Source organism: Xenopus tropicalis, chromosome 7 (assembly GCF_000004195.4).
Source record: "Xenopus tropicalis strain Nigerian chromosome 7, UCB_Xtro_10.0, whole genome shotgun sequence".
Taxonomy (NCBI): Eukaryota; Metazoa; Chordata; class Amphibia; order Anura; family Pipidae; genus Xenopus; species Xenopus tropicalis.
Window position 1 is genome coordinate 109,247,601 of NC_030683.2, and position 11,851 is coordinate 109,259,451.

Consider the following 11,851-nt stretch of genomic DNA (forward strand, 5'->3'; position numbering starts at 1 on the left):
ACAAGAAGCAGTCCCAGGACGAAGACCTGCACAAAATGGGTGTCAGCCCTTTTTATACTTTTAGCACAGCGACATCTAGTGGTGGCTGTTAACTTGCAGGGAAACTCCCTTTTCACACATAAACACCCAGGACCACCTTTAGGTGTCCAAATCTCATAAGGCCACCCTCATGGTGCCTGTCTAAAGGGGAACTAATCCTGGAGGGGCCCAATTCTTTGGGGTCCCTACAATACCATTAATGTAACTGTCAATAAACACAGACCCTCCCATTTATACATCTCCTCACAACTATATTGCCTAACCCCGCCCTTTCCCAACCACCTCCCACGCCCAACCTGGTTACGCCCCTCCCCGCCCCATCCCTCCGGCTTTAGGCCACACCCACCATATCTTTTATCTACTGTATATCTTACCTGTTTATAACAGAGCCCTAGCTCAAACCTTAATCATATCAATAATTCTGAAATCTTGTAAACGGTCCAAATAAGTAACTAAGCCCCAGCATAAGATAAAGGAGTAATACAACTGTGATGTTTAACCCAATTTTCACCTTTTAAGCCTTTTAAATTTCAGTATACTATGTCCGCCTCAGTATATGACGTCACGCCTCACGTACATCCTTTACGTCACTGCACAACGCCAGCGGCTGCTCCCGTACATGACAGACTTCTCCATGACAACCTTACTAAGATGGCCGCCGAGGTCAGACAACGCGTGTGGAACTCTGGGGCGGTCCACACGACCTTGCACTGCGACCTCAGCGCCGACTCCAACCAATGAAAATGCAATGTTTGAGAAACCTAGCCAATCACAACTGAGCGGCGAGCAAGCTTGCTTGAGCTGCAAAAAGCCGGGTGATTGGCAGTCAGTAGTGTCCATTCATAGCTTACCTGTAAGGCGGAGTATGGAGAAGCCTCCAATAGCGCTAGGTGCTGGGCGGGACATGAGTGGGGAGCGGGTTAGTGTGCTCCTATCGTGTGTGTAAGTGAATGTGAGAATCACAGAGACTGCAGTAGAGAGGAGAGGAAAGGTGAGGCGAATTTGGGGGTGTCTAGGACATATCGGGGAAGGCGGGAAATGCACAGATCAGGGACGGGTCGCTAGCAGATATGTCGGGAGCAGTAGTAATGGGGCTGTGATGGAGAGGCAGAGTGTCAGGGTGCCAGGAGCAGAGGCAGTGCATGTAGAGGACGGGTTAAGGAGGAAATGGAATTGACAGGAGGGGGGTTGTATTATGAGGATTTATTTATTGCGGTGGTTGGGGCCAGTGTTCCTGACATCCGATGGGCCCCTTGTGGGGCAAGAAGATATTAGATTGTAATATACCCTGCCCACAGGTAGGGCCCCAGCCCTCTGCCTTTGCAGGGCCCAATTGCTCATGCAGGTTATTGGGGGACTCACAAGTACAGCTGTTAATTGGGTAAGCGAGGAAGGGGGTGTGGCAAATTAAAGGGCAACTGCTCCCAAAACATTTTTGCTTTTTTGAGTAATGACAGTAAATGTAATTCTAAGCAACTCTCTCCTGTATATACATTTGTTACAAACGTTTAAAGGTATTTGTAAATGTAATTGCAGCAGAAAGCCATATTTGTTTATCTGTTCTTTTTGTCTGACCCTTGAAACAATGCAGCTTGTGTCAGTTCTCCTCAACCACTGGCTCACTTGTTCTACAATGTTTCAGAAGTCAGAACTCAGAGAGCAGAGAATATAAACAGCCAGACAACTGCATTTACAAGAGCATTAAAGCAGGGGTCCCCAACCTTTTATACTTGTGAGCCACATTCAAATGGGAAAAGTACAACATAAGCATGAAAAAGGTTCCTGGTGGTGTCAATAAGGGCAATAATTGGCTATTTAATAGCCCCTATATGGGCTGGCAGCCTACAGAAGGCTCTGTTTGCCGTTATACTTGGTTTTTATTTAACCAAAACTTGCCCCCAAGCCAATAATTCAAAAATAACTACCTGGTTTGGGGGCACTGAGAGCAACATCCAAGGGGTTGGGGAGCAACATGTTGCCACTGGTTGGGGATCACTGCATTAAAGCATTTGTAAAGACTGTATGTTTCATTTTCGTTCATTATGCAAAACAACGCATTATAGTCCCTTAACATATTAAATGCATTGTATGATGTGAGCTGGGACCATCTATGTACTTACCTGGGCATCAGTGCTTATTTTCTGCCTAATATACAAAACTATGGGCTTGCTTGGTGCTTTATGTGGCAGCAACCCTGAAAAGGGGGGAGCACTCTATTAGCATAGGTTATTCCGAAGAGAAAGCAATTCATTATTCATATTGTGTTTATATGTGTGGAGCAGCCATATTTGCCCTGCCTAGGCAACCTCACCCACATGCTACATGCCATTCCCTCCAGTGGCCAGAAATTGAGAAAAGTGGTATCATTCTTGCTCCATGAACAAAAGAACTCCCTGACTGAGGCTAGAAGGTTAAGGCACATGTTGAAGTTGGATTGCTGCTACTCGTATCAATGATCAGAACACCTGCTTTCTGCCATAGGTTGTTTTCCATTGACATCAATGAAAAGGGAAACCATTTGTCCTGCATGTTTATTGATTGGGGGTTAACTATGGGCCATGATGCACCCACTCATGTCAGTGGGAAGGGAACTGCTAAGGACATTACAATGACCAAGATGCTTCTTTCTTATGTGCAACTTCTTACCCTTGAAAGCAGATTGGATCTGATTGCATTGAGGAAGCCGATCCATGCAGTTAGCATAGCTGCACATTTAAGGTAGTGCAAGACTTTGCTTCGGGACAATGATGTGCTTTTTCACATGGTTCTCTGTTATTATAATTCAAGCACAAGTGGGCAACAGCTGCTGTGTAAAGCTTTTTACCAGAAAGAGGGTATGAAGTGGGGAAACTGGCTAAGCAATAAACTTGCAGTGTCCTGAGAAACTCATACACAAGCTTTGTTCTTTGGCTCTCCTTAACTCAGATGCTGGAGGTCTGCATGGATCCTTAGGGGTGTGTGCTTTGTTTTTACTCACAGCTTTTATTTTATCACTCAGGTAAAGATGGGGAATGTTCTAGCTGCAAGTTCTCCTGCTCCCCCTGCAGCAGGATCCCCTCCAGCCCCAGGCTTAGTATCTGTACCTCCTGGCTTCACAATGCCCCCTGTGGCCGGGTTAACCCCCACTCCGGATAAGAATGAGACACAAGAAGACCGGTTACCAAATCCTGGCACATTTGAGGAGTGCCACCGCAAGTGTAAAGGTAATGGTTCTGTTCCTTTTCTGTGTCTTTCCTAGTTCTTTTTATTTGTATTTACCCATATAGTATTTGTATGTGTATATATATATATATATATATATGTGTGTGTGTGTATATACATATATACATACATACATTTAAATACAATTTTTATTTACTTTGTATTTATTTTCATATAATTTTATGCATCTTTTGCTTTTGTTTTGAGCTAGCTGTGCTTTCCATCTATTTTTGCTTGAGCAGGCCATAAATAAATAACTGCTATATCTCTTTTCCTCTCACAGTCTGTATTTATATTAATGCCCTTCTTTTCCCCATAGAATTATTCCCAATCCAGATGGAAGGTGTGAAGCTGACTGTAAACAAGGGGCTAAGTAACTATTTTCAGGTAAGCTGAAGAGTTTGGGGAACTTGTAGTACAGAGTCAGGGAACATTCTAGGCAGGGATTTCTTTAAATCAGTAAGATTATGTGCAGAAAAGGCTCAAGTATTCAGGGGCAGCTTAATCCCCAGAGGGCAAAATAAATAGTCACAAGGCACAAGGACACTGGAATAATTGTATTTTGGCAAATCCTTTTGCTTAGTCTGTACAGTTGTGGGGGGGCACCTTACATGTAAGGTTGTGTTGAGCCATCCCTCATAAAAGAGAGAACTGTTCACACAGTAAAGTCTATGAAATAATGCTAAATGGACACTGTGGTTGGAGAAGTTCTGCCGATAGTTATACAGGAAGAACATGACAAGGTGCTTGTTGGTGAATGACTTTTGGGGTGGGGATCCAGTAAGTAAAGAAGTGCATCGGCAAAATCAGCACCCTTTATTGTCTCTTAAGTAGGTTATTAAGGCTATTACCTGCCTCACTAGGAAATTTTGGGCTACTTCAGAAAAATTAAGCAACGTGTGTGTTTTTCCATCAGCAATTTACATTACTTCTGGTGCGAAGGTAATTTCAATAACCCTTGGTGGAGAAGATTTATTGACTAATCGCCACATGTGCCATAGCCCTGACGAGTTTTTTGTACTTTTTAGTAGTAGACAGCTGCAAAAAGCTTTTCCCTACCATGCTGTCTCTTTATAAGCTGTCTGTGCAGAGAAATCTTGTTGCATTCTTCTAGCAGGAACACTTCCAGTTGTTTGAGAGATGAGTGAGGGGTGTTTTCCAGTACATGCTGATGACCCTGTGTTATTCAGATTTAGGGACAGTACTGACTGTGAGCAAAATTGTGGCTGTGAGTCATTCAGTCCTTGTTTTCCCTGTTATCATTACTCCAGTCATTTTATTTATTAACACTGTAGGCAGTAAGTGACTGCATAGTAACTCTATTAAAGGTTATGCCATCATTGAGCTCTGTAGGAGTAAAGTTCTACAGTTATCCCATATTTGGTTATTTTAGGATTTTTTTATTTACATGAACATTTCAGTGTCCACTGTTATTTCTTTTATCTTTGCTTTGTTATCCCAGTTCTATGTGGCACATCCTAAATTTGGTAGAGTATGTGCAACAGCTGTATGTGCTTTTAGTAGCGATAATAATAGGAGTAATATCTTTGGCATCTGTATAATTTGCCTAATAACTCTTTTGCTGTATTTCAGGTCAATCACACAATCTCTCTCAGTATGATTGGGGAGTCTAACTATCATTTTGGGGCCACCTATGTGGGAACGAAACAGTTGGGCCCAGCAGAGGTGAGTGCATATGTTAAATTAACACTGATTCCTGCTCCCATTAAGTTCAGAGGATGGTCTGGGTGCTGCCTTTAGTAAACTCATAAGCAGACTACACTTGCCAGCAGTTACTTTGAATTCCAGACCGGGTGCCTTGAAAGAGGGGCTTTCAACAAAGAAGTCTTAAAACTTCTGGATTAGAGCCATGCTAATATATGTTATATATAAGTCCCATTTTGTATTATCCTACTCTATCTAGGGAGTAAGAATTCCAGAGAAATGAGCTGTCTGCCTTTTGGCTCCAGTACAATACTAACAGATCAGATGATTACTGCTTCTCACACGTGGATGCCTTATTCTGAATCTACCCACAGTTAATACCAAAGTATCCATGTATAATTAATAACACCCAAAGGCACACTACTGCCTGGCTCTTTAGTTACCTTTCTGACTTTGTGTGCATTACAAGTCCATCCCCATTATTTAAGTGTGTATTTAAGTATTGTTTACAGTATTTAACCATGGGGGTTAGGGACAGTTTCCATTTAGTTTCAGTGGCTAGACTTTAAGCTGTGACCACCCACTTTTCTAGTTTTTGGGAAACTATGAAATGTTTTCCTAGGAAATATATCTACAGTAGAGTATCAATGCATACATATTTACGATTTTCCTGCTATTGTGCCAGATAGATGTGACAGGTTGTTTTATAACGGCTGCCTGTTAGCTGCGTCATAGTCAGGATTATAAGAGTAGTGGTGACAATTTTATTTATCTTAAAGATTCTTTTAAAGGTGTCCTTGTCTGTCTAGAGTCTTAAACAGTCTAAAGGTAACCATACATGGGAAGATCCACTCGTTTGGCGAGGTCGGCAAGCTAGCGGATATTCTCCCAATATGCCCATCTAAAGGTGGGCAATATCGGGGGAATACTTACAATGGCAGGCCATCAGTTAGGGGACCACCTCGATCCAACGGAAAATCAAACCTTCCCGATCAAGGGTTTATCCTACTGAACTTTCTCTGTAATTGCTTTAACACTTGCAGTGTAGTCCAGGAAGAAGTATTATTTGTAGGGCCTAAAATCAAGTTCATGTTGTCATTCAATACAGGGTTACAGGCACAAATACTATAAATAACAGTATTTAGTATATAAACTGCAGAAATGCATATGAAATTGCATTGTACTGCCTAGGAGTTTATTTTGCCATTTATACAGATTTGGTGCTAAAAGTGTGGATTGCTGTGTCAGTCAAGTCCTTTCCACTTGTGCATGATAAGCCAACACAGAAAGCTGACTGACACACATATGATGATTGACATTCTCTTTTGTCCCATCAGGCATTCCCGGTGTTGGTTGGTGATTTGGATAATAGCGGCAGTCTCAATGCTCAAATAATTCATCAGGTCACTAGTAACGTCAGGTCAAAAATTGCATTGCAGGTAAGAGAGACCTATATTCCACTCAGCTTTCTTTTACTTTCTAGCACTGGATCACAGTGATTTTTAATACAGTCACAGAGAAATGTATTATTCTATATGCTGTGTTGCATATCGGCTTTCTATATGTTTTCATTTCTGCTTTGGAATATCCACCCAGCATTACATCCATTGAATCGCCTCCTCTCCACTCCTCACTTTCCCCCACTTTATGTGCCAGTGCTTACCATTTCCTGAGTTTAATAGTCACACTGTCACTTTTGGTTTCGGCAGACCCAGCAGTCAAAGTTTGTAAACTGGCAATTGGATACAGAATACCGAGGAGAAGATTTCACAGCTGCTGTCACACTGGGAAACCCAGATATATTAGTCGGGTCAGGTAAGGCATCAGTGCTGTATAGCAGCAGGGCTTGTGTGTCTCACACCATTAAGCTTCTATTTATTCCTATATGCCACGTTTTGTAATTCTGTCTCGTTGAGAATTCCTGAACTGCTTAATCTTCTATCAGCCAAGACCTTATTTATAGCTTATTATTGCACATGGAGTACAGTGAAGAGTACTCATGTGGAGCCCTGTTGTGATCCTGTATAGCACCCTGACTGGTCTTTGCTCTTTTCCCTACTTATTTTGGGAAACGTTCCTGAAAGGGGCTCTGATCTGTTTTTGTGCTACAGAAAGCTCTGCATGGGTTAACGGACACTTTTACTTTATTTTTTTGTTGTAATATATTTCTTTTTACAATCCATTTTATTTATATCTTTTAACCTATCCATTAGATGTAATTTAACCCAACTCTTGGCTGACTTTGCAGCCCATGTATATGACCCATCGCAATCCACTTCCTAAATGATAAGGGCTTGTTTAAGTTGTGCAGAGTAGAAAATCTTTATATGATCTAAGGGCTTGATATATCCTAGTATATGAGTGTCCAAATCATACAAACATACACTTGCTTTGAAAGGCGGTCTATCCATGTATGTATGGGTAGCTTTGTCATTAATTCAACCTCATCACTGCTTCATCTCTTTTCAGGTATCCTGGTAGCACATTATCTGCAAAGTATCACACCTAGTCTGGCATTAGGAGGGGAATTAGTGTATCATCGGCGTCCTGGGGAAGAGGGAACAGTCATGTCTTTAGCAGGAAGATACTCAGGTAAAGTGGGTTGTTTATATCCTATAGAAATTACTATTTTTGTGGCTGCATGTAACTCTCAGAATCAGTTTGTGATTTCCTTTGCTGATCTGTACTAAGAGATATTAAATGTCCATAGACCATAATGTACCTGTTGTGTTGGGAGAAAAGCATACTCTCAATTTCATCTGATAAATGGGGCTTCTAAGCTCCAAGTAATTAAACAGTGTGAAATGTTTTGAATGGATAGTGCCAAACATCTATGGCACTTTGACTTAGATAGATAGGACCAGCTCTGTGTGCTCCTAGGAGGGAGCACTCTATGCAGCAGAATGGACAGTATGAGGGCACCCCCTTAGAACATTCCATAGCTTTTCCATCAGTAAGATGTTCAAAGTACAGAGAGCTGGCAGGGGCAAGGCATCCTTGCACCCAACAATGCTGTGCTTTACAACTTGTGTTATATACTAATACAGCACTGCGGGTGCTTTTCTAATAGTTACTAATGGCCATGGACATTGAGGCTAGTAGGGTGAAGTGAGATGAGTGGATACATATTTTCTGAAGAAGGGCCTCCATACACAGAACAAATGGCTGGACAACATTGGGGAATTGAAAGCAGTTAATGTTTTCAGAAGGCAGAGTAGTGGACAAGGTCAAGGTCCACTAAGGGCTGAGGTGTCAGGAGTGAAAGGTATTTTGTTCTTGGCTACCAAGTAAAAACGATGGCAACTCTTTGAGCCTTTCTGTAAGTCAGTTCCTGTAGGCTGCTGTGGGAAGAATCCCTAGCAACCCTCTACTAACAGCTGTTCCCAGAACTATTACATTACATTACATTAACATTTATTTATAAAGCGCCAACATATTCCGCAGCGCTGTACAATAAGTGGGTTACATACATTGGACATACAGAGTAACATATAAAGCAATCAGTTACCGATACAAGAGGTGAAGAGGGCCCTGCCCAAAAGAGCTTACAATATACTATTACTAGTTCCAAGAACTATTACTATACATGTACTATTACTACATTACAGGCATTGGTCACTCTAATAGACCTTAGGGACTAATGGGGAAAACTGTTTTATTTTGTGCAATTGCTTTGTTTGCAATGCATATTATTGAATTGTTTAATTCATCGCATTATATTATTATTTAGTGCTCATTTTGATATTCGAACGTCAATGTGAATTTAGTCCTTTTTAACTGTGCTGAGTTACTATAATGCTCCGTGCAGCCCATGCATATGTATGCGGCATTGCTTTGCTTCAGTTACACCGTGTTGATTTGTGCAGCTCTTATGTATTGTGTCATGCTGCATCTCCATGACATTGAGTAGTTTTTTAAATATTATTTATTTTCTGTAGCTCCTAACTGGACGGCGACACTCACCCTTGGACAGGCAGGAGCACATGCTACATACTACCACAAAGCCAACGACCAGGTAAATTGGTGAACAAAGTAAATGGAGTCCCAGTCTTTTTGATAATACATACATACACATATATAATATATATAAATAAATACACTAGTCCTTAATCTGCACTCAAAAAAAAAGATATCGATAGATAGATAGATAGATATCGAGATAGATATACAGGGGGTACATTATTCACACACACATATTATGTAGCGTAGCTTCTCAACAGCTACCCTGAGCTCACTGAGCATGTGCAGTGTTGATAGCACTCAAACAATTTTCTAACAAGATCCAGGAAAGTGACTGGATTTGCTGTTATAGGGCTGCTGTATCTCTTGACTGGTACAGTAAGTTCAGTATATAAAATAGCATTTCTTGCCTAGTTCTCTCCAGATAGGGCAAGAGTGAATGTAAAAGATTAAGGCACAGATGTGTGGGTTAATGCAGTAGTGGAGGCTGATTGGATGTAAATCTGCAAATGGTCAGGTAAACCTTATATTTTCGAATGAATAGCCAATCATTTAACGGTGGCACATGCTGAGATTAGTCGCCTGTGCCAAATCTCCCTTGTCACGGGTGACTAATCTACCCAATATGACATTCCACCGGTGAAAATGTAAATCGCCGATGGGATGGCATACAACGGGGGTGACTAATCTCCCTATGTGCCACAGCCCTAAGACTTAAGATTCCCCTGAATATCTTTGTCTAATGGCCAAGTGAATAATATATTTACCTTGGTTATCTGTTTGATGGCTCTTACTGCTGCTATTTTTCCTTCCCACTTCCTTCTACCTCTGAACATTTTGTTTCTTTCTATCTTTAGCTCCAGGTGGGGGTGGAGTTTGAGGCCAGCACCCGAATGCAAGACACAAGTGTTTCGTTTGGTTATCAGTTGGACCTTCCCAAAGCCAACCTGCTGTTTAAAGGTTTGTGCAGTGACAGTGCAATGCCATGGTATGCCACTAGGGGGCAGACCTTTTACGCAATCTGCATATTGCGTAAATAATTTCTTTTCTTTCTGTGCTATGAGGGCTACAATACTCTGTTTTCCAGCAGAATGGTGCTTAGAACAGGAAAACACCTATTCTGGCCTAGTTTTAGGCTGTATGCATGCTTAGGGAGTTGTATGTGCTGCTAATATGCACATATGTAATTCCATTCCTGGACAGTTATGATTCCATTTGTATATTTACTGGTTTTACTGCCATTGCTTACTGTTCCTCTCTTCTCTTTTCCTGCAGGTTCTGTAGATAGCAACTGGATCGTTGGTGCCACCCTAGAAAAGAAGTTGCCTCCTCTTCCACTCACTTTAGCCATGGGAGCTTTCCTTAACCACAAGAAAAACAAATTCCAGTGTGGCTTCGGCCTGACAATTGGTTAACGTCACCTTCCTCGCCAGAGCTTGTGGTCTCCCCTCCACACCCTGACCTGTGGCCTCTTTGCTTACTAATTCCTCTGCCAATTTTCTTACTTGCCCTTCCTCCCCTACTCCTGCCAGGCTTCATTTTAATGTTTATTTTAATTTAAGGGGTAGGAAGGCAGTGATGGATTTGCCTGAAAAAACAAAAAAATGAAATATTTAAACTATGCCCTCGGTGTCTAGGGGAGGCCATCATCCTCTGTTCTCTCTGCAGTCTCTGATTAGTGGGCATGGTCTTTTCTCTACAACGTTTTGTCCTGTTCATGGGGGGGCTGTCTCTTCTTGTGTCACACTTGTCTCTGTTTATTAGGGGCTGCTTTGGGTTTAAACCTCCCACCCCTGCTCTCTCTGGTCACTGCCAGATAGTGGGCTTTATTTTCCTTCTTTAACTTGAAGGTCTTCCTCTTTTTCTCTTTGACCCTTACCAGTCTGTTATCTGCTAGGTGGGACAGCTGGTCTATCAAATGGACTGTGCTGCCTCTCTGTCTGGTGGATCTCTGCCATTTGGTTATTCTGGTTAATCCAAGAGCAGGCCTCTCAACAGGGCCTGTAAACAAATTACTGATCTTATGCTGCTGTCTGGGGAAGGGGTGGGGGGTTGTTGGGAGAGGGTAAGTCCTGCTGCTGACTGTGCCCCCTCAGTAGGAGTGTGGATGTAAATCATGTTTATAAGTTATACAAACACAAATCTTTTACACAAAAATGGAAGTGAAGCCCAAAGCGAAGTCATTGCTGGGCATGTTCGGCACAAATAAAGTGACTTCTGCAAAGGGAATATATATATATGAGTAACGTTACTGTCTTCGTCATTGTAAATTTATATAAATATATATACTTTATAATGCAGATAATAATGGACCTATGGAAATAAACTTGGAGTCTTTTAGTTACTAGATAATATTATTAGGCTGGGAAAGAAGTATCAATCCACTGAGATACCAGTTTCTTAACCTTGCATCAATGAGGTTGGTGAGCTTCTTCTATAGTTAATACTGTATATGTGAAAGATTTCTGCGAGTCGTAGATCAAATGATCTAAGGTTTAAAAACCTTCGCAAAAAGCATTTATTCTTGCACTACCCCTGCTGCCCAAATACTATATATACCCTTTGACAGAGAGCAGCTAGCCATAAAAGCATAGCTTTGCAAGTGTCAAAGCCTTGGTACAGGGAGTACCTTAATTCCTTAAACCAATGAGTAATATTGTCTGTAAAACCTGTTGCTGCCTTTGGATGAATTTTTCTGTTAGAATTAGGGTGTAACACAGGATACATTGCTCTTGTCTTGTAATTTATAGCAACCAATTAGCAGTTTGCTTTCTTTATTATAAGTGCTCTAGAGTAGTAATCACGTGGTTGCTGTGGGTTACTAAACAGGGCTGGACTTTTGCCCACATAACACCTTTACGGCACTTGTGCACAAGGTTCTCTGCTGCCCTCATGTGGAGAAAAGTGTTTGTCAACCCTCTGCCACCATTCCCAATGCTAATCAGTAAACTGCATTCACCCTATTCCACTCATTTCATTCAATATT

At 41.6% G+C, this 11,851-nt stretch overlaps 1 protein-coding gene across 2 annotated transcripts; it reads left to right on the forward strand.

The window, feature by feature from the left end:
* The first annotated feature begins 1,001 nt into the window (after positions 1 to 1,001).
* On the forward strand, positions 1,002 to 11,103 carry tomm40 (translocase of outer mitochondrial membrane 40 homolog). 2 transcript variants are annotated; one of them, NM_203794.1, is given in 10 exon segments: positions 1,002 to 1,030; positions 3,038 to 3,242; positions 3,560 to 3,627; positions 4,834 to 4,926; positions 6,243 to 6,344; positions 6,615 to 6,720; positions 7,375 to 7,497; positions 8,844 to 8,920; positions 9,723 to 9,825; positions 10,141 to 11,094. In NM_203794.1, coding segments are annotated over 9 exon segments (1,011 nt in total). In that variant the 5' UTR covers positions 1,002 to 1,030; positions 3,038 to 3,043; the 3' UTR covers positions 10,281 to 11,094.
* The last annotated feature ends 748 nt before the right edge of the window (positions 11,104 to 11,851 follow it).